General features: G+C 46.7%; 1 protein-coding gene across 3 annotated transcripts in view; it reads left to right on the top strand.

The window, feature by feature from the left end:
- Window positions 1-26,844, top strand: part of RCSD1 (RCSD domain containing 1) — a 30,242-nt gene continuing 3,398 nt past the window's right edge. The window contains exons 1-5 of one of the 3 annotated variants that reach the window (XM_059872013.1): window positions 1-198; window positions 21,137-21,244; window positions 23,667-23,756; window positions 25,016-25,087; window positions 26,347-26,541. In XM_059872013.1, coding sequence (XP_059727996.1) covers window positions 193-198; window positions 21,137-21,244; window positions 23,667-23,756; window positions 25,016-25,087; window positions 26,347-26,541 — 471 coding nt within the window. In that variant the 5' untranslated portion in view covers window positions 1-192. The remainder of the gene's footprint in view (window positions 199-21,136; window positions 21,245-23,666; window positions 23,757-25,015; window positions 25,088-26,346; window positions 26,542-26,844) is intronic. The other 2 variants (XM_059872006.1, XM_059872022.1) reach the window with 2 other exon arrangements.

Here is a 26,844-nt window from a genome sequence, read left to right as displayed (position 1 = left end):
GCCCTTCTTCCTTGTTCGTAGTGCAGGGCCACTCTCCGGGCTCTGTCAGCTCGGACTGAGCAGCAGCTGGGATCTCCCAGCCCTCCACGGCGGCACGGCTCTGCTCTGGCTCGGCTGAACTTTTCCCACAGATAACAGGGAAAGGGGTGGGGAAGAAAGATTGCCCCGAGGACACCTCTCTTCTTGCAGGACATGGAGGTAAAGAAAACTTTTTTATTTCCACTAGCTTGTGACTGGCTCCGCGATTTGCTGTAGCTCCACCTTGCAAAGCAATTTCTCCCTGAAGGCAGCTTCAAAATATCTTTTAGCTAGGGTTCAGATAAAGGTCTCTTTCCTCCCACCCCAACTCCTGTCGTGCACCTCAGACTCTTTTGCACGTTTTAGTCCAGATTTGGAAAGCAGGGGGATGGTTTGGGAAGAAATTACCTCTGTGAAAGGGGAATGAGGAAGACCTGCCCTTTACTTATTAGTCTCCGAGGTGGGATTTGTGTGCTAGGTTTTAAAAGGTATCATTTTGAAAGGAGGTTTTAAGGAGTCATTAAGAATGGGGACATAAGAGAACAAACCTTCCAAGCTCCTTGGGGTTGGTTCCTTCCCAACCCATGCAGCAGCACTTGTGATTCACACCCTCAGCTGTGTGTAGCTCCTGTCCCATGTGGATTGGGAGATCCCATTTTCCTTATCAATGGAACATTTTGGGTCAGGGAAGGGGATCCGAGAGCCTGTGCTTGAGTGAGGTAGATGAGTAGCACACCTCCAGAGGGTTTTCTGTCCCTTTTTCTCCATGCACCCTGTGCTCCAGGAGAGTTGGATCTCATGTCTCAGGGTGGGCACACGGCTGGAGGACAGGAGTCTGGCTTCCCTGGGGTTTGTGTTCAAGCCTTCTCCTGAGTAACACCCTCTTGGGCAAGGCAGTCCACCTCCCCCTGCCTCCTGTCCCATTCATTTAAAATGGGGATGGTGGTGTTTGCTTTGGTCATGTCAGGCTGGATTTGTGAGCTTTTCAGTTTTTTAAAGTGGCAGGGGAAAAGGAATATTTATTTTTAGGAGGGGCACAGGAAATAGAAAGGTGATTACAACATTGGCAAAACCTCAAATTATGAAAGAGGACATTTGGTATTTCTCTCTGCTAAACAGAGACCTTACAAAACACTTTATATTATCTTCCCAGATAAGCCTTTTTCTGCGTGGAAGCAGCCCCAGTAGCAGGGGACACGCAACAGAGCCAGGGAACAGTGTGCTTCAAGCACCACTTGAGGTTTTCTTTGAAGAATTCCAGTGCATAACTCAGCTAGGCAATTGTGATAACACCCAGGTGCTAACATCACCATCCTTGTTATCTGTGCTGACCTGCCCCACAGGCAAGGGTTAAAGATTTGGCCTGTTCAGGTGTGTTTGTTACAAAAAATGTCCTCAACCGAATTATCTAAATAGATTTTGGGGCGGAGAAGGATCAAGCAGTGGTGGAACCAGCTCAGCACAGACTACTTACGTGACATGACAAATGTTTGGCTTTACAAGGGTTTTCAGGTTTGACAGAGCCTAGGTCACTCACTGTGAACATTTGTTTGATTCTTTTTCACTGTAGTATCCTGTAATGTTTCAGAGGGGAGGGGGAATTGAGCTCCTAATTTGTTACTATTTAGGGCTGAAACAGGTATTTTGGCATGTTGAGGACACTCTCCTTCACCCCCTCTCCTCTCCACACACAAAGGATTGCACCCCTCGAGTATTTTCTGTTGTCTCTGTGGAGTAGAAAGGAACACACCTGCCATTTCCTTTTTGGAGACGCATGTGGAAGGTCAGGTGGCCCGGAAGCTTCTCTGAAGCCTCTGACCTAAGAGCTCCCTGCTCTTGTTTCTGTCCCTTTACCTCTATTTCCCACCTTTTCCTTGTGTTACCTGTTTTTTTTTTGTCATCTTAGATTACTGAATCCATTTGTATTTTTAAAACATCTCAATGTCCAAGATATTTTATAAGTAGTGTGCTTGGTCTTGCCCCAAGCCTCCAAAAAGGTGTTTAGTGTCCCAAAGTTAAGAAGATATTAGACTAAAATAGAGCCAAGAGCAAGAGCTTGATTTCTCACCAGCTGATCCTCTTCTCTGTTTCTTCCCAAGGGCTTTTCACAGGCAGGACACAAAGGGTCATCAGAGGATTTTTCTTTAAAACCATATTTAATGATCCTGTGCAGCAGGAACAAGAGGAGTCCTGTCATTTCCCTGTTTGCTTCATCAGTGGCAGGCAGAGCTGCTCCCTGCTTTCCTGCTGGCATAACTGGCAAGCTCTTTGCTCTAATGGGACACATGAGGATTACCAGCATTAGGAGGAAAAGGGCAGAGGGCTGACCTAGCCAGCTGATTTCCATCACGTCCCTGGCAGGAAGACCCTAGTTTTGAAAAAGCCACAGAAGCAAGATAGTTGGGATCTCTTTCTTAAAGGGGTTAGTTTCAGTTGCTGCTACTTAGGGACTAGTACCTATGGTCTTAGCCATCCTGCTGTCAGGAATGTGCCACATTGAAAGCTGCAACTGAAACTAAGATCTCAAAGAGGGAGGAACAGGCAGCAAAACCCTGCCCTTGCAGTTGACATAATTTTGTGATCTTCAGTGTTTTGTTTTGTTGTTTGGGGGTTTTTTTGGCCCATCTTCTTGATGCAAAATATATTTGACAATCAGTTTTCTTTCCAGTGTTACGGCAGATGAAAAGAAATAATGACGTTTATACTACAGATTGTTAACATGAGTTAATATAAAAAATGTGTAAAACTGCACTGGGGAAAGCTAAGCCACTTGTAAGAAAAGCAGCCACGAAACATTCTTTGCACTTATGGTACAGAAAGTATTAGAAATTTTTGTGTCGGTTTGTTAGTTTACATCTTCAGATTTGGCCCAAGCTGTCTAATTCCCATGGCTTGTGGGTTCCCAAACCTTGCTACAGATGTTGTGAGTTAAGGCATCCACTGAAAGTGCTTGTGGCTTTCTGCAGCCCATATTCCACAGCAGTCATGGCATTCCTCTTCCCAGCCTCTCTGTAGGGGCTTGGGAGCATAGAGACACTTGAACTCTACTTGCACAGTGATGGGAAACAATCCAAGACTGAATTTCACTTGAGTGGCTCCCTATAGTGTAATGGGTTCCCTAAGCTTCAGGCGTGCGGAGGTGCAGCAGCCAGGTGTATTTTGGGAAGGCTCCCCCCTTCTTTGTGCCTGCCAACAGATGCCATTTAATTCTGTGACATCTCCATTGCCATGTCTCTTTTCTGCAACTACTCCTGCTAGATCTCCATTTTTCCTGTTGGTGCACTGACCCAGCAGTGGCAAAGCTTTTCCAGGGCTGAGGGCAGTTCTCTGCTCACTTCACCCTTCGGGGCAACCTCCTGGGCAGCACCCACCCTGTCCTTAGGAAAACAGCACTGAGGAGATGTCACCCAAAGGGACTGAATTGGAGGGGATGCAGGAATGGGTACTGTGCAGATGAGGGGGGCTGAAATCTCTGACCATCCTGGTCCTCAGAGCAGCAGGACAGGAGGTGAGCTGGGCTGAGAGAGGTCTCTGCCCACCATGGCAGCTGTGGAGCCGAGATTACGAACAGGCATTACGCCATGGTTAGCTCTGCCAGGAAGCAATATCCCTTTCTCAGGAAGCTCTGATGATTGGCTTTTGTTCTAAAAGTTAAAGTGTTCTTTTTCCCCTCTTCTTTTCTTTCTTTTTGCTTAACAGAATGGTTCAATGTCAAATATGCTTGTTTTTAGTATTTCCTCTCAAACTCGCATTCACATTCACGCAGTGTGTCTGTGAAAATAAAGAGAAGAGTATTTAAGTAAACTGGGAGAGGTACTATATGACCCCATTTTACCCCTCAGGTCTGGGCAGTTTTGGGACCTGCTTGACGTAAATAGCATGTCTGCAGCAAGGAGTCCTGGAAAGGATCTGGTTTGCCAGACTTCCACATCCCTGTGACTGGAGGCCTCCCTCTCGAAGGACAAGAAACGGCAAAACCAAATCCCATGGGCTGTGCTGTAGCCCTTTCTTCCACCTAGAATAAATAGAATTAAGGCTTTTCCTGTGTCACCAGAGAGGGAGAATTCTTCTGAACGTCTCCTCACTCCCCAGTTTGGTTGTCTGAGTTTCCCAAGCCATGGTGACAGCATTTTGGAAACGCCTTCTGTCCTATGCTCCACAGTCTAATTGGCAGGATGCTTTGCAGTTGGGCAGCATATCATGCATACCTTCTCATACATTCCCAGGAGCTGCTTATCTGAAGAACAGGGGAAAACATCAGCACTGCTTTATCAATAGATGCTGCTTGGAAACTTGCTGGCTTTTATCATGGAAATGAACCAGCCCACACAAACTGGGGCTGGTTTTCCATTCTGTTTCCACTTTGGTCTGTTAACAGAGGTGTTTTAGAGACGCAGATGCTCATTTTCCTTAAACAACAGCTCTACAGCCTGAATTTGTGAATCTGGGACCTGAGCTGGCAGCTGAACCCAGCAGCAAGGAAACTTCTTTGGAGGACCTTGTTTGGTGCTTTGCAGACAGCAGCCAGGAATGTGGTCTAGGGACAGCAGAGCTGTTGTGCAAGGAGAAGTTGTTATTACACACTCACTGCAGAGTTGCTTCACGCCTTGTTGTGACAGAGGCACAGGGCCCTTCATTCTTACAGAATCTCACCTAGGCATGGATTTAAGACATACTTCATGCAGGTCACAATGTATCCAGCTATGTAGCCTCATGGAAGAAATACTTTTACATAAAATCTGAGTTGTATCTTTATATCTTACCACCAGTGTCTGGGTCCTGGTAATGTACTGGTGAGGATAAGCCTTATCTGCCCAATTAGGGCCACTTTTCAGAAAGACAGTGAAAGAGGCTGCACCAAATTCTTGTCAGATGCAAGCACATCATTTGCTGAAGGTGTTTCTGGAAGTCTTCTGCAAACAAAGACCCACACCTCCCTTGCCAGATTTACAACATATTTACATGCATGCTTTTTCTTCATTATTCATTACCAGATTTTAAAAGAACTCAAACCCTACATGTAGTAGTTTGCCCTAAGTTCCCACACCTATAGAACAGGTTGCAAAGTTGTAAGCTGTTTTGGTTTTTTTTTTTTTAGCATATGCAAATACACCTGTTTACCCTTTCTAATGAGATGCACACAGGGTTTTGGTCAGTGTGGATGACTGGTGGCTAATCTGCAAAGGATATTGGTTTACCACTGCCAGCTTCAACAAAAGTCTTGTTCATCCCAGTCTTCTCAAATGCACCGAGAATTAACGTGTGTGGTTTGGAAAGCCTGGATATCTAAAGGGTGCAGACCAGTGACTTCTTGTGCACAGAAAGGCACAAAAATGCAAAGGAGAGGGAATTCTGGCTCAGAAGATTAGAATTTAACAAGTCAGTGTGGCTTTGCAGGGAGTCTGAGGACAGTACTGTAAAACTGTTTTAGAAAAGAAAGGAAACAGAATTTGTTTGTGCATGGGAAAAAGCAGTATGCCTGGGAATAATGGGATCCAATTAAAGGAAAGATTTATATCTCACCAAATAGCGGGAAAGATTTCTAACAGTGAGGTCTGGCATGGTTTGGAGAAGCATAGTGGAAACCAAATGTAGTAGAAAATCTTTTTCCCATGAATGATTCAAAAATAGACTGGACTGAGTGGTAGAAAGATAAGAAGCAATCTTCAGTTGTATTCAGGTTAGTGATACTGATAGGGCCACCAGAGAGGCAACACCATGCTGCTTCTGCAGTTCTTCCACTTGTGGGCTGCTAGGAGAAACCAGTGGCTATTCAGCATCAGGCCCAAAAAGTGTTTATGATTCCTCCCTGCTGCAGTGCATTGTTCAAGCCCAGCAAACTTCTGCCTGTGGGAAGCTCAGGTCAAAATAAATTGGCATCATATCTGCAAGAGTCTGGGAATGGTAATTTTATAGCCTGTGTAACACACAAAACCAATTTTATTTTTATTCTTTCTTCCTGTTTTTAGAATGGGTTTCTTTATCCTTTAAAACTGCATACTACAACAGCAGTCATGGCTTACTCAAGTCAATCATCTTGAAATACCTTTCTGCTGAGTGCCATGTTCCTCCTGATGTAAGTTCAGATGAAACATGCCCTGTTTTCATAGACACACTTGAGCTGGTGTGCCAGGCTTCTCTTGGGCCTTGCAGTGAGGGCATGTTTAACTTGTGAAATGTGTACAGTCTAATGTGATTTCCCATTTAGTCTTTACAAGGTGCTTGGAGTTGTCAACACTGTCCTTCCGTGAGAACCCAGGGTTGCCATTCCCAGTTTGAAGGTGTTCATTCCCAGTTAGAGGCAGAGGGGCTCTCTGTGCAAACAAACATGGTGCTCCAGACAGCAGGGGCCTGTGAAGAGCACAGAGTGGAAGAAAAGGGATGGATTCCTGATCACACTGGTTACTCCTACAAAAAAGAAACAATCTTAGCACTTGTCTTTCATCTCCCAGCTCAATGCAAAGTTGCTTTTCCACTCACATCAGGACTTCATTCTCCTGTTATACATCATTCTGTCATAGTCAACTAAGGTACTGAAAAATCACTAGATCGATCCAGTGATTCCAGAGATCAAAAGTTAAATTCAACTTTTCTTCTCAACACCTGTGAATTCAGAGCCTTGCTGGCCAGAGCTTCCTAGTGCTGATTCACTCACTGAGCTGGTGTTGTGCAGGCACTGAGCCCACACTTCCTGGACACCTGGTTCCGGTGGCCCAGCTTGAACCTGGAGAAACTGTGCCTGAGGTTGAAGGAACTTTCTTCTTCTTGCCAGAGAAAGAACATGTAGATGAGGTCCAATCAGCCAGCAGGTAAAAGAAACGGAGCACTGAAGTAGGGGTGGAGTGTTTCAAAGCTCTTACTAACACTGGGTTTCTCTGTTAAAGCATTTTGGGAGAATTTTATGAGCAGTTTTACTCAGAAACAGCAATCATTATCTTCTTCACTTCACCAAAAAATAATCTATGTCAAAGGCTAAGCTGCAGCTCAGATGTTGCTTGTTTTTCCTTAGGTTATATACATGAGTTGCTTACCAGTGGAAAAGACTAAATTTTCAATGCATCATTATGGCAAATCCAGACTGGGCTGAAAACTCAGGCATTTTCAAACATAACAGCAAATTACAGCTGCCTGGGTATATCTTCCCAGTGTTTGGCCCAGTTTTCAGGAGTCTTGCAGGCTGGAGACTCTGGATGAAGCCAAAGGGTGGAAAAGCAGCTTTGCAGACCCAGGTCCTGAGTGCTACTGGGGCCACTGAGCCCTCCAGGGTCCAACTAACAAGACATCTCTGTGGGTATAGCTCAGCATTCGCACCTCAAGCTGGCTGCCAGCAGAGTGCTTGCTATCACTTTCCTCCACTCCATATCTGTGTACCTTTTTAGACTAAATTCCTGGCTTAGATAAATATGAACCTCCTTCTCTGTCCTGCCTGTATCCAGTGTAGACCTAATTTAATAGCAATGTGTTACAAAGATAGCACAGTCCTAACTGATGAGTCTGGAAGCCTCTGTAGTTGGAAGCTCTGTGTAGGCTCATTTACCCTTCTGATTTTCTGTTCCCAGCCTGATAAATTAAGAGGAGTTTGAATCCCTGTGCTGCTCCAACTAGGCTGTCTCTGAGTTTAAATGGGGAGGTACCACAGTCTACTTACAGCATTTATCAGAAGTATTTTGAACTGTCCCTGCATCTTGCATTCTCTGTGCACTTTATTTGACAGTTCAGTGACTTCAGTTTCTAATTTAACCTTCTGAGTAGCTTCAGATTAGATAATTTATGCCTTTTGTATATGCACTTGCCTAAAGTTTGTCCTCTTTAACCACTCATTAAGCCAAGAGCAATCCCTTCCTCATCCCACCTGAAGCATCTTGAGTCTGAGCCTCCTCATGTTGAAATTCATCTCTATTTTTTCAGGCTCTGTTAAAAGCAGGGCTTTTTTCCTGACCCCCCCACCGTGAGGCAACCAAGGGAGAAGATCCATTGGGTTGAGACTTTTTCTGCTACAGGGGCTGTTCCATTGGCTCAGCCCATTTCTTACAGAGCAACTGCCCAAGGGTCTCCCAAAGGTCTGCAGGTGAGAGCAGGGGGTAGCCTCCCATCGTGTCTGAAGCTACAGCAAGTCTTAAAGGAACACCATTTTTGAAATGGCAGAAAATAATGATTTATTTCAAGGCACAATATGATAAACATGGTTTATGCATTTCTTTCTCCACTGAAGTAATACACATGCAGGTCCAGCCTTCCTGGCCGTCTCTCCACTCTGTGTCTTAGTCTAGAACTTGCTCATGTGAGAGTGGAGCACTTGCCCTACAGACTGCACTATTTCCTGTCTCCTGTTCTGCGGGCAGCCTGGGAGGTTTTGCTGGTTGTTCCTCCATTAGCTCACCCCTTACTCTCCTGGAGCAGCAAGAGCTCCCCAGAAGAAGGCCTGGAAGTACACACAGAGAGGCACCAATTAATTTGGGGGAGCTTGACAAGCTGTGTACAGTTCCCAGACCATTAAGAAAAACAGATGTCTGGAAGGGAAACACTGGGAAGCCAAGAAGGATCCTGAGGGAAGCCCTGGCCAGGAGCAGAGCTCTGTACAAGCAGCTGGTGGAGGCAGCTCACCAGGAAAGCAGCTACATCTTACAGTGGCCACCACTGCTCTTCCTCAGAGCTGCAACCACACCCCTCCAGCCATGGAGCTTTTGGAAGCAGCCTTTGGAAGTCTCGAGGGCACATCCCAGAATCTGCCTGGACAAGCTGCTGAAGATACACGGGAAGCAATGCTCTCCAGGCCAGCCAGACCAACATCTTGCTAACAGCTGTTGTCAGCTGTAAATCAGGACATCAGCATCACCCTGCCAGGGTACAGATCAGCCCTTGGCTCCAACGGAGCAATTCCACATTGGGAGTGTCTGTGGATTCTTAAAACAACACAACTTCATCAACTTATTTATTCAATGGATAATTTCTGAGAAATAACCCATTCTCCCCCCCCCCCCCCCTTCAAGCATATTATCAGCAGTTTAGATATCTGCTATAGCTCATGTCTGTCGTATCACCAAGCTTTCAGACAGTATTTATTGCTACAGGGCTCCCATCAGATGGAGAGAAGGAGTTCATGACAGGACTTTACATCCATATCCTGCCTGACATACCAGAAAACCCAGATGTCTTCCTGAACTAAGCTGAAAACTGTGTAGGTGTCCACCTAATTTAATTTTGGAGAAATGAAAAGTAGTGCTGCTTGAAGGAGAGTGGGGATCATCAATTACTTAAGAAAGTGGTGTATTAACTCTCAGATGACCCTGAAATCCTGCTGCCAAGTTAATCACTGAATCATCTAGGTTGGAAAAGACCTGTAAGATCATCAAGTCCAATCATTAACCTAGCCCTGCCAAGCCCACCACTAAAACAAACCCCTAAGTGCTACATATCCATGTCCTTAGGGATGGTGGCTCCATCACTTCCCTGGGAACCTTTTCCAGTGCTTGAACAACTCTTTCAGTGAAGAAATTTTTCCTAATATCCTATCTAAATCTCTCCTGGGGGGGCAACTTGAGGCCATTTTCTCTTGTTATATTCCCACTGGCCTCCTTCATTGTGACCTTCTTTCAGTGAGGAGCTGAGGGCTGTATTTGACAGGCCATTCCAGAGCAAGGGACTTTATTTTCAGCATCCCAATCTGAATTTTCATAACCTTCAATAATAGAATGCTCAGTGTATCTGCTGCAAGGTTCTGGCTTACTGATAGGACTCCCATTTAAGCAGCACAAACTATTTCCCCCAAGAGACTTAGAGATATGGTAAACCTGATGGACAGTTGCTTCCAATGTGTCCCTGGTGTTCACTTGGAGCAAGGGAAGAGCTCTGCAGCATCAACACAGTTCTTTTAAGACTAAATGAGCAAAAAAACCCACCTTTTTTAAGAAACTGTTTGTTCCAGAGAAATACAAGTATTTTTAAAACAAATGTATTAACTCAAAGGAAACAGCAAGACACTGAGCTTCCAGGACTTCATAAAGGGAAGAGGTGTATTAATTTAGTCTCCTAGTGTAGTCAGACTTAGTAGTTGTAGAGATCTGTCTTCAACTACTTGGTTTTTGTGTCTCAGTACTTAAGGTTGCTGATGGCTGAGCTCCAGTTTGCAGTGGTAGAGCTGTAGTCAGATGGTTTGCAATACACTTCCACCTACAGAAGCCACATGGTAAACTACCAGCTTTTTAGTCGTTCTGTACTTCTTTTTTATTCCTTGAAGCTGCATCATCTTAAATGCCTCAGCCTCTGAGCAGAGACAACAGTGCACCACAAGGAGTCAAAGGGAGAACCCTGTGTGGTGTGTCTGGGCTCAAAACCCAGTATGAGTGCATTTCTAAAGCTGTGCTGCTTCAGGTGGCAGGAGAACCCCCCTTGCATGGAGCCTCTCAGGGAAAGGCTGCCATGCAGCCTGTGTGGGCACAGCCTCTCTGCTTTTCCCTCTTTTTCCACTTGTGTGGCTGGGTATGACTGCATCCAGCCACATATCAACTTTATCCACAATCCTTTTCCTGCTGCCTGGAATTATTTCCATGTTGGCTGCTCAGCCTGACTGCGAGCAGCTGTGCTGGACTTGTTGTGAGGCAATTGCAGACGCAGGGCCCTGCTACAGGAAAGGCGGATGCCGTCTCTCCTTGAATTAATTGGACTCCTTAATGAAGGTTCTATGTTTTCCCTGCTCTCTTGGACACCCTGGCAGCTGGCCTGGCTGGCACTGTAGAATTTTGTGTCTCTGCTTAGCCCTCCTGTTTTTCCTTGTCTGCAGGCAAATGTTGTTATGTATCTTACAAACCAAATAATCCTGATGATCATGATCTCTTTTTACTGTGTGTCACACAGCCTCTCCCCCTTAGGTCTCACTGGTATTTAACAGCCTTTTATTTCACCTTCCTACCTCCCATCCCAACCTCCTGTCTTCTCCATGCAGTAGAAGTCACCTTGTCCTTTCTTGAGTACCTTTTGTGTCTTTCCTCTCGAGCATTCTGGCTTCTGGGACCAAATCTCATTTTAGATGTTGGACTAAAACTCTTTCCTGGATTTTTGAGTAGTTGAGGGGAATTATCGTGTCGTAGTGGGAATTATCGTAATCAACTACAGGACTAATGCAGAATGGAAAGACTGCAATCCATATCTTGCAGTCACTCCCTGACCCTGTAGGTTCATTCAATTCACTGGGCACCTGCCTGCTCTGTATTAAAATTTAACCAGTGCCTGGGATGCTGCTTCTGCACAAGCCTGGATTCGCCCTGCTTGACCAGTCCTTGGGTCCCTATTACATTCCCCTGTCCCACATCCTCATATTTTCCCAGCATTCCTTTTCCCATTAGAATACTCTGAACATGGCAAACAGGATCAGGCATCTCACAAAAAGCACTTATTGCAGAAAAGGCAACAGTGACATCCATGCTTTGCTGGAGGTTTCTGTCGTCATTTCAGTCATAGATTCCCAAACACAAAAGAATTTATTTAAATGATTGATTTTAACTGGTTTGCCATCCCCTGCACAGAGAGTCATTGCTGAAAAGCCAGATGCCTTTTCCTGCTCAGGGCACAGCAGAGCCAAGAGCTGCCTGTGTCTCTGTAGGGTGCAGGCTGAGGTTTCACACATGCTGCCCCTGCACAGGCACCCTGCCCGCTAGGGACCAGGTGCTGCAGTTCACTGCCTCTTTTGGTAATGGTGGTGCTGGATCCACTCTTGGCAGCCTTTGCCAGAAGCAATAAGACACTTGCTCAGGAAGCCTGGGCTCTGTTCTGTTCTCTGAGGGTGTGGGCTTCAAACCCTTTGGTCTGCCCAGGAAGGGATGGGTTTTAACCCAGGGTTTTGGACAAGCACTAGCCAGCCTGCTTGTTTAAGCCATGCCAACATGTAGCAAAGAATTCAAGGCTTGCTGGGGCAGAGGAGACCTCACACACCTGCCTGGTCACCTGAGTGCTCCCCTGACAGGTGAAATCCTAGCTTGTTTCAGGACCATTTCTGGAGGGTATGGAGCAGTAGCTGTACAGGCATTAAAGTGCACAAGCCCATACATTGCCCTCTCAGCACATGCTCCTGACAGTGATTTGAGGTAATGCTGCTGACATTATCAGCCCATGCAGTGTTGGGAACATGCAGGCACCAGGCAATTGCCAAATATTTTCATTGTCAGAAGGGAAACTCAAGATTTCACTTGTGCCTTTCACAGTGACTCTTGCTGCCTTTGCTAATCTCTCCAGATGGAGCTTGGCAAGCACAAGCGAGGCACTCCTGAGAGCTACGTACCATGGCACAAAGGAAAGAACAACTTGCTTAAAATAATGATTATCTCATTTTATTTTCGTTGTAGTCCCTCTCTGAAACAGAAGGTAGATAGTTTATTCACCACATCGAGTTTCCCGATGTTTACAGATGTTTCCTATAATTCTGTTGTGAGGGACACAACTCCTCTCCTGTGTGTCTAGCACTGGCTGCTCTCCTCTGCCTGTCTCCTCCTGCCTGGCACTGCCTGGCTCTGCTGACACCGCAGTATCTCACTCCAGCCACCACCCAGTGGTCCCCATGGCCCAGCACACTTGGGCTATTGGTACCTCAAAGGGACAAATAGTCCTGGGTACCTCAAGCCACTAAAGGACGGAAAGCTATCGGAGTTTCCCCTCTACTTTTAGTAGGCAAGGCTGGGAGTACACAAACCATTTATTTACAGTGTAGTGGATGAGTTCAACACAGTGCTTCTTCCTTTGAGAAACATTTGTCCCTTTACTAGTTTCGGGCTACTTACCAGCCTCTACCCAATTCCTAAATCTTGCCTGGGTTAGCCTTTAAATATGGCAGATCCAACCCTCTGTAGTTCTCAAGTGAGGCATTGGAGAGATTTTCTTGTAGTCTTCTGGATGAAAGCTTCTTCTGCTGAGCTGGAATATCCTCATGTTACCCTTTGGGCAGTGCTTGACCCTGAGTGCCAAGATGGCAGCACTTCACAAGGGAGCTCTCAAAATGAGAAAATCAAGACCAGATCACTGCAAGTCTTGAGGAGAATGTTGCCCTAAAGCAAACTCTTTCCAAACTCAGGGAAGTGTTACATATTTTTACATATTTTATGTAAAGTGGAATTTTTCTGCCCTTTCTCTTAAAAACAAACAATCCCTTCTAGTCCACATTCCTCATACTATTCTGCCCTGGATTACAGTCAGAGCTTCTTCCTCATTATCACCCTCATTACAGCTGTGCAATAGCCTTACACTTGAGACCAGGCATACACTCATCCTATATTCACCTCTCTGTGGTGGGATAAGCATTGACCTGGGTGCCACTCTGAGAAGGAATGTCATATTTATGTGTTGTTCTTGTGGCTAACTTACTCAATAGACTCTGAGAGAAAGGCCAGCAGTGATTTACCCTCAGGCAAGAAGCTTGCTCTCCGCTGAAAATACTTCAAAAAGAAAGAGTTCAAGAGAAGACCTGATGTGTTTTCCTGCCATTTGCATTTCAGGAGTTTTAGTTGAATCTTTGTTAGGGCTGCTATGAGAGCTCCTGTTTTCAGATGGAACTGAGGAGAGCTGCTAGGGATCTCTGGGTTCTAGCAACACTGACTGCCTTGAAGGCAGCACGGGTAATCAGGACTCCTTACCTTCTCCTGACTGCCTCCAAAATTTCCATGTCCAATATTTCTTTACTTTGTTGACATTTCTCAATTAACGAGCACTCCCTTGTCTCAAGGAAACCACAATCTACAGCTATGTAGAGATATGTACAGAAGAGATGTGTGGCTGGGTCAGAGTAGTCTAAAACCCATCTTTGGGGCCAGGAGCTCAGACTGGTCCCAAACCTAATCTGAGGTCCTGTTGTCTCTGCAGAGTATTCAGAAATCTGGAGCCCAGACTCCAGCGTTCACAATATAATTCATAGTTTGCTTTCCCTAAAGCTGCAAGAATGAATCTGTTGCGTGTGACATCAACCAGATGTGGAGGCTTCCTCTGCCCTGGCTGAGGCTTCACAATGTAGATGAAGCTTTGTCTTGGACATGCAATGGTTCTGCACAGTTGTGTACACTCTCATATGAGACATTAACTCCTTTTGTTGCAAGTCCAACTAGAAATCTGTTTGCACAACCTTCAAAATGCCAGTCCTAGCAAACAGCACCCAAGGATTCTGCAGAGCATGCTGGGGTCATCATTATATTCCTCAAAAAACCCTTACCCTCTTTCATAACCAGATTTTATGGCCAGGTATCAGCTCCTGAATTCTTCTTGTACCTTTGAAGTGGAAATCTTGCTTTCTTTGCTCAGCTTTCTATTTGTTTCACTCCTGTGTTCTAGCAGTGAGGGGCCCATGGCACACTGAGACCAGTTATTCCTTTTTGCTCAGCCATCTGATGGCAGCTTGGGGGAAAAGGATGAGGACTCTGCATGCTGCCATTCATAAAGCTCACAAAATTCTCATTGGGATTGTGAAATGAGGTGTTTAGCATCTGGTGAAAGTTGATCAAAGAAAATATTGCAGAAAGGTAGAAGTAGAAAAGTATTAGTTTTTTGGTAGTGTTTAGGATACATATAAAAGACCTGCAAGATATTCTTGTCTTGTCCTCTCCTGGAAAGCAACTGTGGTGATGCTCTAAATGCTCACAAAGTTCTCAGGCCTAGCCTAGCCCCACCAGAGGAAGTGGCAGAGGTGGCTCACAGGGTAGCTTTTGCTCTGGTGGAGCACAGCACAGTAAATATTGCCCCTGCTGCCCTGTAAATGGTAGGAAAGGCAGGTAGGAGCCTTGGCCTTGCTTCCCAAAGTGCTACAGGCTACACTGACACAATGATGGACAGACTGGCTAGGAGGTATCACAGAGCCACAGCTGCAGCCACTTCCAGCTGGGGCTTCTGCCAATAATTAAAATTTACTACAATGAGACAAGGAGCAGCTTCCTTGCCAGATAAGACGCCAAGTGAGTAAATAAATCACACAAATCCCTCCTGAAACAGAGAGCTGGAAGGTTTCCAGTGAGAATGATTTGTGAAGAAGAGTAAAGAGAGAGATGCAAAGAAGGATGCTTTGCTGGGCTGAAGAGGGGTCAGAGTAGCAAGAAGAGTTTTGTTTATTCAGGGCTTACATCTTGGGATGTGTTGCTTTTTGAGTCAGGGGCCCAGCATGGTGCTGAGCTCCAGTCAGAACAAGCATCATGAGATTTCCTTCTAGGGATGTGGAACATGGGCCAAGACCAGTGTGAGCCCACCTACTTCCTGGGCAATCTGTGTTCAGCCTGTGTTTGTGCTTTTGTGGGTCACAGGGAGAACAGGGAGGCTCGGCTCCTGGGTAGCAGCATCTCCTGCTTTATGCTGCCTGATTCCTTATGCTGTGATTCAGGTGTTTTCCCACCCTCTCGTCTTTCAGCTTGCTCTTTTGGGGGAGTTTGTGTTTTGAACATACTCTGCTTACTTGCCCCTCCCTTCCCAGTCCAAACAATGTTCCCCTTTCAGTATGATCCTGATGCCACTGACGTACTCACATGGGTACAGATAAACAAATCAGTTCAGGTTATGTTGGCAGGAGGGTCCAAGCTGGGATTCATCTAAATGTCAGAGACAGAGAAATGACTTTGAATGAAACTACAAATTAGAGAGGTTTTTCCATTCAGTAGCATGGGTCCAATCCTAATTAAAAACTACTCTTGAGCTTTTTTAGTTGATTTAAAGAAGCGTTCCTTGTGAGCTGCCCATCTAATCTTATCTGCACTTAAAAAATGCGAGAGCCAAAATAATTGAGATGCATTTGTGGTGCATTTTCCAGAGCATAAGCTCATGTCCTCTGCAGATAAACAGGAAGTGTACCTTAGATCGTGCCCTGTGTGACTATTCAGTGACCTTTTGCCTCCAGCTGGCCTCTGTGGTTGAAGAAAAGATGGGTCAGGGAGAAGGAATTGGCTCTTGCCAATGGAAATTGTCACCCCAAATTGGAGCTGTACTGTCATCACTTCTCCATTTCTTGGTCTGAGGTGTGCAGGACATCTCCAGTCCATCAAACCCCAGCTCTGCAGGGAAACCTTTTCGGGGAAGAGGCAGTACCTCAGTGCAGGAGTAGGAGACATTCACCCCCTCCAACCCCTGGGGAGCCCTGAAAGGAGCAGTATTCCCTGATGCAGCACACGGTGTCATTCCCAAAATGCTGCTTTCTGTGTCAGAATCAGGTACTTGTGAGCTTGAGAACAGCTCCTTTCAGCCAAGCTGACTGCAAATGAGTTCAGTTAGGCAGAAAAGCAGTACCTCGATCAGATTAAGGCTGTATTTTGCCATGCAAGCTGGGAGAGTTAGCTCAGTTTGGTATAAGCTTTCCTGTGCAGACAAGGGCTGTGGCTGGCTGGCTCCTCGAATCCTGCAGCTACCTCACTGAAAAATGAGAAGGGTGAGTCCTGGGAAGGCTTTGTGCAGAATGCTTTGCCTTGGGAGAGCTGAGCCAGGCAGGGAAGCAAGGGTCTGCAAGATGCTCTGTTCCCTCCTGAAATCCAGCCTTGGTCAGGATTGATGCTTTAATCCCAGCAAAACCACAGCACTGCTTCCCAATTGCTGACCTCCAGGCAGAGCATGGTGATGGTTTATTTTGACTTCAGGAGTTTCCTCCCTGGAGATGCATCCCCTATCCCTTCCTTAGCTGAGCAGGTCCTACAGGTGTAGAGCTTGGCCTCTGCCATGCAGCAAAGAGAACCTGCTTACACTTTGTGGCTGCTGTTATTTGAAGCAGAGCTGCTGGGGATGGCTGACACGGTATTTATGGGTGTTTTGTGGGTGCTTAATGGCAACTTCTTACCAGTGATGTGCTCCCTGTGGTGGCTCAGAGGTCATGGCCTGGACTTGGCTGTGCCTTGGGTGGGTGGCAACAGACTGCAGGGTGAAACACCAGTGCTACAGACCAGACCAGCTTCTACCAGCAGGCGTGCAAAAATATGATTTTTCTGTCTTATCAGAACAGGAGGACACATAGGGATGTAATTTCCTCAGGCTCTGGCTGGAGCAGTTAAAGGGGAGCCCTCTCCTCTGTGCTTTAGGCTGTCCCTGCCACTTCTCCCTCCCTTTCCACTACAGCAGGGCAAACACGTGGTGGGCCATGCTGTGAACTCCAAGGCTGAAATGATCCGGGTTAAAAATAACCCTGTAAAGAGTTAAGGGGTGTATTTTAAGCCCAGATCATTTCAGTGATCCAGTTTACAGCACAGCCCCACAAACTCACACAGGTGCAGGGGAGGGGGGGAAGGGGAAAAGGAAAGGTCAGGGGAGAATGAGTGGTTGGAAACATAAGCTGTCTGAAACCCAGGGCTTATGAAACTGTGCCCCAAAACCACTGACATCCTCTTGTTTTCCTCTAGCATACTGACAACTCCCTTCTCATGGTGCAGCATTGGGTGCTGAATATCACCCTTTCTGGATCTGTAATCAAGACACTAGCCCTGAGCCTTGGATGCCTTATTGTATCTGCCTCTGAGACGCTGTATTTAAAATTATTTTTGCCGTATTTGCTGTTGCTGAGGTAGATTGTGTGTGCAGCAATGAAAAGATCCCTATGAGAGTCACAGGGGAACTTTGCAGCGCTTGTGTGAGCACAGGATCTGGCATGGTGGGCTGGTGTGAGAACAGGCTGCAGGGAATCATTCCTGTGAAGCTTTTTTGAAAACAGGACATTTTCAAAACATGGTGATCAGGGACTGGCCTCAAAACCATGTCTAGATGCAGCTGCATGAGAATTGGGCTGATAGTTGCACGGGACCAGTACCAAAAATTGTGTAGCCATCACTGATTTTATAGCTGCTGAATACTCCAGCCTTGCAAGGTGCTGTGGAGGTGTTGCTTCTCAGATAAAAAGATGACCCATCTGGCCAAAATGTCCTACCTGCAAAAGCAGATGAGTCAGAGGATTCGTAGGGAGGGAAGGAGATTAGGAAAGTATGGATCTCTGCAGTTACTCAACTGATATCTAGCCAAAACTGTGCACTGAATGACAGCCAGTAGAACTTTCCTCTTTTCAGCAGTCAAACCAGGTACATGATGGGACATTTCAGGGGGGACCTAGTGGAGCAGGTCATTTCTGTGGGGATCCAGTGGACCCAGTTAACCTGTGAGAGGAGCAGGATCTGTGCTAAAACAGTGGCCTCCTTTCACACAATCTGCAGAGCCAGGGGTTGGTGGGCAGTTCTGCTCTCACAATAGAGGCAAGAACTCCGATGCATAAGGAAGGAGAGGTTTGGGGGTCTCAGATTGGCACAGATAAAGGCCAGACACAGATAAAGGCAGAACTTTCTTCCCCGGTACTAACAGGGAGTAGACTCAGTTTTAAAAGCAGATGAAGAAACATGGTTTTGAAAACCATTTTCAAATTTACTCAATGTTATAAATTTATTTGGAAGAGAAAAGTGAAACAAACCCCTTACAGAGAACTTGGTAGTTGCACTTCCTTTTTTTGCAGACAGTGCCATGCTTACATTGATGGTATAATTAAATTCCTGTTTACAGCTCTGTCTGATAGTTTTCAGAACATACAATGCTTATTTTTATGGAACAGTAAAAGATCTCAGAGTATCAGTTGCCAAATTACTGATGGACTAAGCTTTTAACCTTAGCTCAGTGGTTTTAGCTCATGCAGGCTGATCATGCTTTTCTTCTTCTGAAAAGGAAAAGAATCAGCACTTGGCTGCAAAAAGCACAAAAATCATGCCTGAGTAACTTCACTGTTATAGAAAAAGAAAAAGAGAGAGAGAGAGAAAAGGAGCTATTTCTCATAACCATTTAGAAAAGTCATGCTGGGTTATTTCACCAAGGTGGGCAGCATGACCAGGAATGGGAAAGATTGCATAATTAATATTGTGGGGCAGGAGAGAGCCAGCACTGAGCTCTGGGGTGAGAGAAGCAGATGTCTTAGTCTTATGTGTGGAAGAGGCTGAGGGCTGGTACATGCTCTGGGTTAAAAGTGATAAAATGAGGCTTCCCACCTTCCTCACAGTGGTGGGAAGGAGGAGAGGGGGACTGCCAGCCCAGCTCCTGGGAGTCAAAGGAATTATGTTCTCCTTGCAGTGCAAGGAAGGGAACTTTTTGCACCAAAATACAACACCTTCCCTTGACCAGAAGACACGGAGCCTGGTGCATCACCTGGGGCAGAAAAAAAAGTTGTAAAAAAAGCTGGATACAGCACAGCGGTGTAACTGCCAGAAGGGATCTGAGTAAGGATCCTTTCATGTTCTTTATTTTCCGTAATGGGAGAGTCTGCAGCTGGCAGTTTCTGGAGGACACAGCCCCGTGGGCTACTGGTGCTAATCTTAGAATGGCATGTTCAGAGCTTCCTGCGCCCCGGCCCCGCGCCCCGAGCCCGCAGGAGCTGCCAGCACAAGACACCCATGGAACCCTGCTGGCCTCCCAGCTCTGATCAAAGAAAGGCAGCTGTGTTTTCAGACTGAAGTGAAAAGAAAAAGAAAGAAAGGGAAAATTCACCCCGAAAACAAGAGGTCAGAGAGGCCAAGAGGAAGTTCAGTGTCTTTTCTGGGAAAAGGCAAAGGGCTGTGAAAGAAGCTCTTGGAGAAAAATGGACTACAAGGGAAGCAGCCTTTCTGCCACAGACAGGGTACTTGCAGCTGCTCAGTTTTAACTGAGTCCTTACTTCAGGTGTCCATTCTGCCATGCCCAGGTATCCTGGGAGCTGGTATGAAGAGCCAAGCCTCCCAGTCCATCCTGTATTCTCCAAGTTCATTCTTTACTCCTTCCTCTTTCCAGCCTGCCTTCCCTTCACAGCAGGGAGACACAGCCTGCATTTTGGAACTGGTGTCCCTCCCCACTTAGCCCAGCCATCATTTTTCATGTGCAGCAGGTTACCCTGCTGATCTGCTTACCTCACTCTTTCTTCCATTCCATTATCTGCCACTTTTCCCTGCCTGTAATTGCTCCAGTGAAAGGTGAAAAGATGGGGGGAAGGTGCGTGAAGGTCACTGGGACGAGACAGCTTTTTATGACTTCCCTGGATTCAGGAAAGCTATTCCAAAGTGTATGGGAAATCTAACAGGGAATGGCAGACACCTACAGGGGCTTGCGGACCTGGCAAAAAGAAGATAACATTTATTGGGAGTATTTATTTACAGCTCTCTGAGAAAGGGAAAGGCTTTTCTCCACCATGCAAACAAAAACTGAGAAACAGGAAGGGCACTGAGGCAGTGGGATGAGAAGTGTGGTGCTGGTCATGATTTCATGGTGGTGGTACAGGAAGCTGTGAGGTATGAGGTTCCTTACAGATAGTTTGTAGCCTGCTTCCTTGTTATGAGCTCTCCACCTCTTACGGAATCAGGCTTGTTATTCCTGGTTGGAATAACAATTGTTGGATAGTTATTCTCAGTTCCTCTGGTTTGGTTTCCCCAGCATCAGATACTAGAGATGAAGAACAAAGGTTTCCTTTAACAGCTTTGATTTCAAGGCTTTCTATTCACACTGCTCAATAGACACATAGTGAAGAAAACAAGGTGAATGTGGGATGACACCAGGGCAGTGTGGTGTGGGAAGTGCTGCATCATCCAGATTGCAGCACAAGCCTCTGCTTCTCAGTCTGCTGTCGACCCAGGGGAGGGGAGGCTTCTCTCAGCCATGGAATTTCCTCCTTCCCCCCCACCCGCCTCACTATTTCACTGAGAAAAAAGCAGAACAGCAAGGGACACATCTCCAAGCAGATGTTGGCTTGCTGTGAGGACTGGAAATGGCTTCTCACAGCAGAACCACTGGAAAAGCAAGGCTGATGGTGACCAGGGCAGTAACAAGAGTATGAGAGGGCTGAGGATGTGTATGGGGATGTACATTACTGCCTGCTCCATCTGCTCACTGCAAGGATAAAAGGAGCAGACACTTGGCCTGAGACACCTGGTTTGCTTCCATTGAAAAGTACTGAGCGTAGGCTCTTCAGCTGGAGCTGAAAGGCTATGCATGCATTACTGATTTTCTGGGATATTTGAAAATGCTGCTAAATCCTGTCTTCCAAAACCTCTTGCTCTCAGGCTGGCTGATTGATGCCAGATGTGAGAAACTTTGCTTCAAGTCCTTGCTTACTCTTGAACTTTGTAACACATACACAGGCTTGCTTTTCCCAACCTTCACTCACAACTTCTTGTCCCTGGTTTCTCAGAACAGGCCAGCAGAGACCAACTCAGAGGTAGACAAGTCAGCATCACCCTCAGTGGCTCAGCTAGCAGGGAAGTTCAAAGAGCAAGCAGCCAATATCCCTGGAAAAGAGGTAAGGTGCTCTGCAGCCACCAGCAGGAAATGGGTGGGAAGTTAATCACTTGTCTCTTCCTGCTGGAACATCAGTGATCTGAGAATGAATCCACCTTGATTTTGGATCTGCACAAAGGATTCATCTCCTCGTGCAATGCAAGCTGTGGCTGTATCTTCCGTGCTGTGCTGATTGGTGGATGAGTGTTTTGCTAGAGCCATGTCTTGGGAGAGACACTAACCAAAACATTGCAGAGCTTGGTAAAGTGCACAGATTTACCCAACAGCAGCAGACAGCAGTGCAAGCATGTCCTGTTTGGGCTGGCTTTTGTGAGCAGACAGCAGCAGTGAATAATGAAATAGCCAATATTGATGGGAAAAGAAACAAACAACAGATGATGCAGTGTAGCAGCCAGTGGCATGTCATCAGCACCTCGTTCACAAAAGGAAGTTTCCTCCAGGTTATTACTTCTGTAGGTCTGAGAGAAAGCTGCCTCTTTACTCACCTTCAGTGCCTCTTCCCAATGATATTTCAGCCTCTGTGCCTATCTCTATCATGCTGAACTTTATTTTAATGAAATCTCACTATGCCAAGCACTGCCTCACACGCTGACTTTCTCCAGCTAAGCAAAACACTAGAATACCTCTCTTAGGAAGAAAGGAAAAGTCAGGGTTATTTATGAAAGGAGGACATTTTTAGAGAGCCTCCTATATCATTATGCCTTTTTCTTTTAGAAGCATAAATGTTGCTGGTGGCCCTTTTCAGGCATCTTTTGAAATTGAACTGCTGCCTTCTGCCCCTCAGCTCCGGATCCCAGCCTGGCCTAAGGGTATCCTCCCTGTCACCCCTCCTGTCTTTGGCTGGATGCAGTGGTGACCTCTGCCCTGCAGGGCTGTCATGCCATCATCTATCAGAGGTTAGCACTCCCAGGATGGGAATAGCCAGTCTTTTCCCAAGCTCTATTTTTTTCCCTTCCAGTCACCAGCACACCACTCCGTCCATCCCATTACAGTAATTTCCTCTTTTGAAGGTATGGGATTTAATTGCACTAAGTCCCTCACCCTTCAGAAGGCAGAAAGTTCCCAGACCTCTCCTGTGTTATCTACAGACCTCTGCTGCTCCCAAGCCAGGGCAGCATGGAGGGGCCTCACAGTGCAGAGAAACTCATTTTCTCCAGAGACAGAGGAGGACAAAGTTTCCTGTCTTTTCTCTCCAAGCCATCTGTCACTTCCCCACCAGCTTTCTCAAGCTAGCTTCAGATTAATGACCCAAGTGATGGTCTTTAACCCTTACTTGGCCCATGCCAGCAGAGGGAAATCCTGTCAACCAGGGAACCTCTGACACATCCACTGTGGCACAGCTCAGCATTTCATGGTTGCAGAATGGTGGGGTTTCCACAAGACACATTATTGCTTCCTAACATGACACCAGGATAAGGGCAGGGCTGCTCCGGGCTGCTTAGAGATGCAGCAGTGCCATGGCTGGGTGCAGCACCTCCAGAATTTAAGTCACATCAGGTCCACAGGTCCTCTTAGACAGCCAACTGCAGGGAGGGCAAAGATGCCATAATCTAACTTTTCACATGCCAGCCTGTGAGAAGGCAAAAAAATTATGCAAATACTTTATTGTGGATATTATCCAAGATTCCAGTTATATTAGCCAGTTATTTTGGATTATTTTTTTTTAACACGTGAAAAGTGTGTTAACAGCTTGGCAGGAGACTACAAACCTATAAAAATAGAGACAGCTTGGCTGCAAGACCAGAGCAATAGTTATGTGCAATGCATCCCTCCTTCCTCGGGAGCTCTCTCTTAGTTCTGAGAGCCCAAGGACATTCAGAAGGAATCAGTGTCCCTGCCATTAAGTTGCCTTGTTCCTTCTCCTCTGGAGAATTTGTTTCTTAGTCAAATTTAAGGTTGCAGCTGAGGCCTTGTCCCTGTGCACTGCTTTATGTCATTCAAGAGAAACGAATGGGGCTGAAATTCTGAAAGAGTCAGATTTCTCCTTTTTGCCCCAAAAATATATCAGACATAAAGGAGGAAATCTTGAACCAAGCAGCTGAGACTCATTGAGAGGAAGTCCTGGTAATGACAGGAAAGAGAACAGTAACAACCTCTCCTGTGTGAAGGCGTTTCCAGGAGGATGCTTTGCAGGCAAAGTTTCTGGGAAGGCTTCTCCACCCTCCACAGCTTAGAAGAGTGTGTGTTGCACAAAGAAAGAGATACAAACTACTCTTCCAACACTAGGACTGGGCTCTACATGCCACAAGCACAGCCATGTGCTAATACCATCTTTTGCTGCCTTTGGATGACTCATTTGGGCAGGCTGAGCCCTGCCTCATGAGCAGGTCACTCACACAGCATGCCCTTTGATGCTTGAATTTCACTTCCTTTTTAAGAAACCTGATTTCCCTGCTGCTGAGTTGGTTGTTTTCTTCTCTTAGGTACCACCACATAAGCCAACTCGGAGGAAACCACCCTGCTCCCTTCCCTTGTATTCCCACAAAACTGAGACAAGTGACAATGATGAGCAAGTGAGTATCAATTTAATAGGGGGCCAAGGTCTTTCCTCTCTGCAGCCTGTTCTCTCCTGAGACATGGGTTTGGAGGTGGCAGAGAGGTCAGGCTGTGCAGTCAAAGCCATCAATCAGGCAGCAGCAAACCTGCCCTTGCTCTCACACATGTACTGACCCAGAATCAGCTCCATGCTGTTCCCTGCTCCTGCAGCATGGATGCACAGCCCATTTCTACTGCTTTTGTTTTCACCCTTGGCACACTGATGGATCCATCCAGTTACCACTGTTGAGGAACCACTGGTATTTATTAGATTTGAACAGGGAGCACCCATGCTGTTTGTTGGGCATAATGGGGTAATAGTTCTGCTCATAGATTTTTCCATCTTCAGAAAAAGGGAATAATTAATCCAGAGTGAAGAGAGGGTTTGTTGGCAATACCCACAGAATATTTCTTTAGGACCCCTGAATGAGAAGGTCCCAATAAGCTGGCAGCTACTTGTGAAATTTTACACTCAGGCCCCCTTTGGTCACTTCTGTCCTTTGGTATTTTCAGGGTATGAGGTCTACCCACCAAATTTCACATTGTCACCTGCCCTTAACAAGCAGGTAGTTCTTTGTCCTTCTTAGCTGTGAGCTACAGGCTCTTGCTGCCTCCATGCCAAAGAAACATTAAGTTTTAAAATGTTAGATTCCTTCCTTTTCTGAAAAAAGCAATATGCCCCTTCTCAAAGCAATGCTCTCTCTTTCTCAAACTGCTTCCAGCCTTTTCATAGCTCTACCTTTCCTGCCAGTTAGCCCCTTCCTGCTTATACTAATTGGATATCCTTTAGCTTGGTTACTCAAGTGGTGGCAGAAAGTCTTCCCCGTTACAGAAAGTTCACAATATTTGCCAACTTTAAGGGTTTAAGAGGTAGAATTTTAATCTTCCTGGTCCTGAAATAATACCAGGAGAAACTCTGCCACTGGCTGGATACCTTAATGAAGACAATGTAGGAGCAGAGCTATCACACCTCACTTAACTCAGACACTTCAGACAGCAGCCCTTTCTGCCCAGAGGAGAGGTACATGTATCTAGCCCTAGGATGGCTGGATAGCAAAAAGAGAACAGGGTCAGGAATGAAGAAAAAGAAACTTTTGTGTTGGAGCACTGTATGAAGCTTCATTTGCTTCCCTACAAGAAGTTTCTGCTTATCTCTTCCAAGTTTTCTGCTTTTATTGTATTTTCTCTTTTCCACCTACTACACTGTGATGTTCTCCTGTTTCATTCTGTTTTGCAGAAGCGGTCGCCAAATGCTTGCCCCATTCCCAAGGTCAAGGTGAAAAGTTCACCCATGATTGAAAAGCTGCAGGTAGGTCCTGGCAGAGCCCACATGGCTTCCCCAGCAAATTAAAACTGATTGGCATTGGTCACAGCTACTTCCCTTGCAGAGCAGCAGGGGTGACAGCCAGGTAAACAGGGCCTCACTGGGGAGGAACCAGCCCCACCACACACAAAGAGGAAGGCAGAGTAGGTCTGGTAATGGTAATGGGCACCAGAAGCAGTCCAGTGATCCTCAGGTGTGCCCATAAGCATGCCAGGGCATGGATCAGGATCATTTGGATCTGTGGAGTACGAGCTGGGCATGGGCATGGCAGCAACACTACCTGAGCAGGGGTAGGAGCCTCAGTTTAAGTGCAGCTCTTGAGAGAAAGTGAGGGAAGCCCTTGCTGAGACTTCCTCCCACTCTTTCCTCACAGCAGTGTCACTCACTTGAGTCTCCTGCTCTCCACTGGGATGCTGGCCTCTAGCACAAGTAGTGACAATCCTGACAGTGGGGGGTGTGCTCCAGGCTCTGGCTGTCCCATGTGCGTGCCTGGAAGCTCTGCACTGCACTTCCCTCATCTGGATTCCTGCAGCTACACACAACACACCCAGCACTTCCTGCCCTTTTTGTGCTTCTGTGGTGCCTGATCTGTGCTGCTGAGGGCAGCTCAGCACTCGATGGCCTGAAGACAGAGTGCCCTGCCCCTGCCAGCCGCCTGTCCCAGCAGCACATGTCACTCCAGAGCCTCCTGGCCACCCTGACACAACCTGAGACTATTCATAGCACTGTCCCTCCTGATGCACCCAAGGACATTTGCCCAGTGGAGCTTTCCAGTGAGAGACCAGCAGGAAATGTTTTGCCAAAGTTAATCACAAGCTTTCCATGGTCTTCTCAGAGCTGCACAGGTCAGTCTACAAGATCAGGCTGGAAAATGCAAGCTCCAGTTGGGCACACGTGGAGGGTTTAAATCTTGAACCATTGCTGGCTGCTTGTTCAGATTTTCTGCCCGCTCAGCCACTGCAGACTGTGGTGTATTGGCTGGGTCACTGGAAAATCCCGAAAGGACTCAGGATGACAAAAGAACATGTCCTGAGTTCCAGCTGCCAGGGAAAGACAAATGTCCAGTCATAACTTCTATGCCCAGGCTTGTTTGTTGACAGTGTCACCAGGAGGAACCCACAACCAGGAGGTCTGTGGCTTGTGACAGCTGAGAGATGTGGCAGGGCAGGGGTTCCCCTGTGTGGCTGTCGTGTGTAGCACACGCTGCTGTCCCGCATGCCCCTAATGGGCGTTTTTCATTGCAGGCCAATCTGGCTTTTGCTCCAGCTGCTCTGCTGCCGGGAGTGTCTCCCAAAAGCCCTGGGATGAAAGTCCTGGTTTCTCCATTCAGCACGCCTCCCTCAACGCCCACCAGTCCAGGGACTCAGTCCCAGCCCAGCGAGACGCCAGTCAGCTTTGATCAGCCCCCAGAGAGCACTCAGCTGCAGTTCTACAACAAGGTAGGGTATATGTGCTAGGATTTCTCCATTCCAAAAGGCTTGCTTATTGCTTGGGGATGAGGAGGAAGAGGAGGCTGAGCCCTCAGTCCTGCTGTAAGAGTGTGTATTTGTGGCCAAGAGAGAAGATTTGTGCATCAGGTTCCAAACAGCCTTTCAGTGTAGCTGTGTGGAGTCTCCTCTCTGCCTGCCAAGCAGCCTTGACAGCCCAGTGTGTGTGAGGGAAGGGATGGAGGCGCAGGACCCAGTCACCTCAGCTCGGCAGTAACGGCGTGGCTGGTGCCAGGGGGTGCTGTGAGCAGGTGG

This window comes from Haemorhous mexicanus, chromosome 2, assembly GCF_027477595.1.
Source record: "Haemorhous mexicanus isolate bHaeMex1 chromosome 2, bHaeMex1.pri, whole genome shotgun sequence".
NCBI classification, from domain to species: Eukaryota; Metazoa; Chordata; class Aves; order Passeriformes; family Fringillidae; genus Haemorhous; species Haemorhous mexicanus.
The sequence above is the reverse complement of the archived record's forward strand: the minus strand, read 5'-3'. Positions and strand labels throughout refer to the sequence as shown.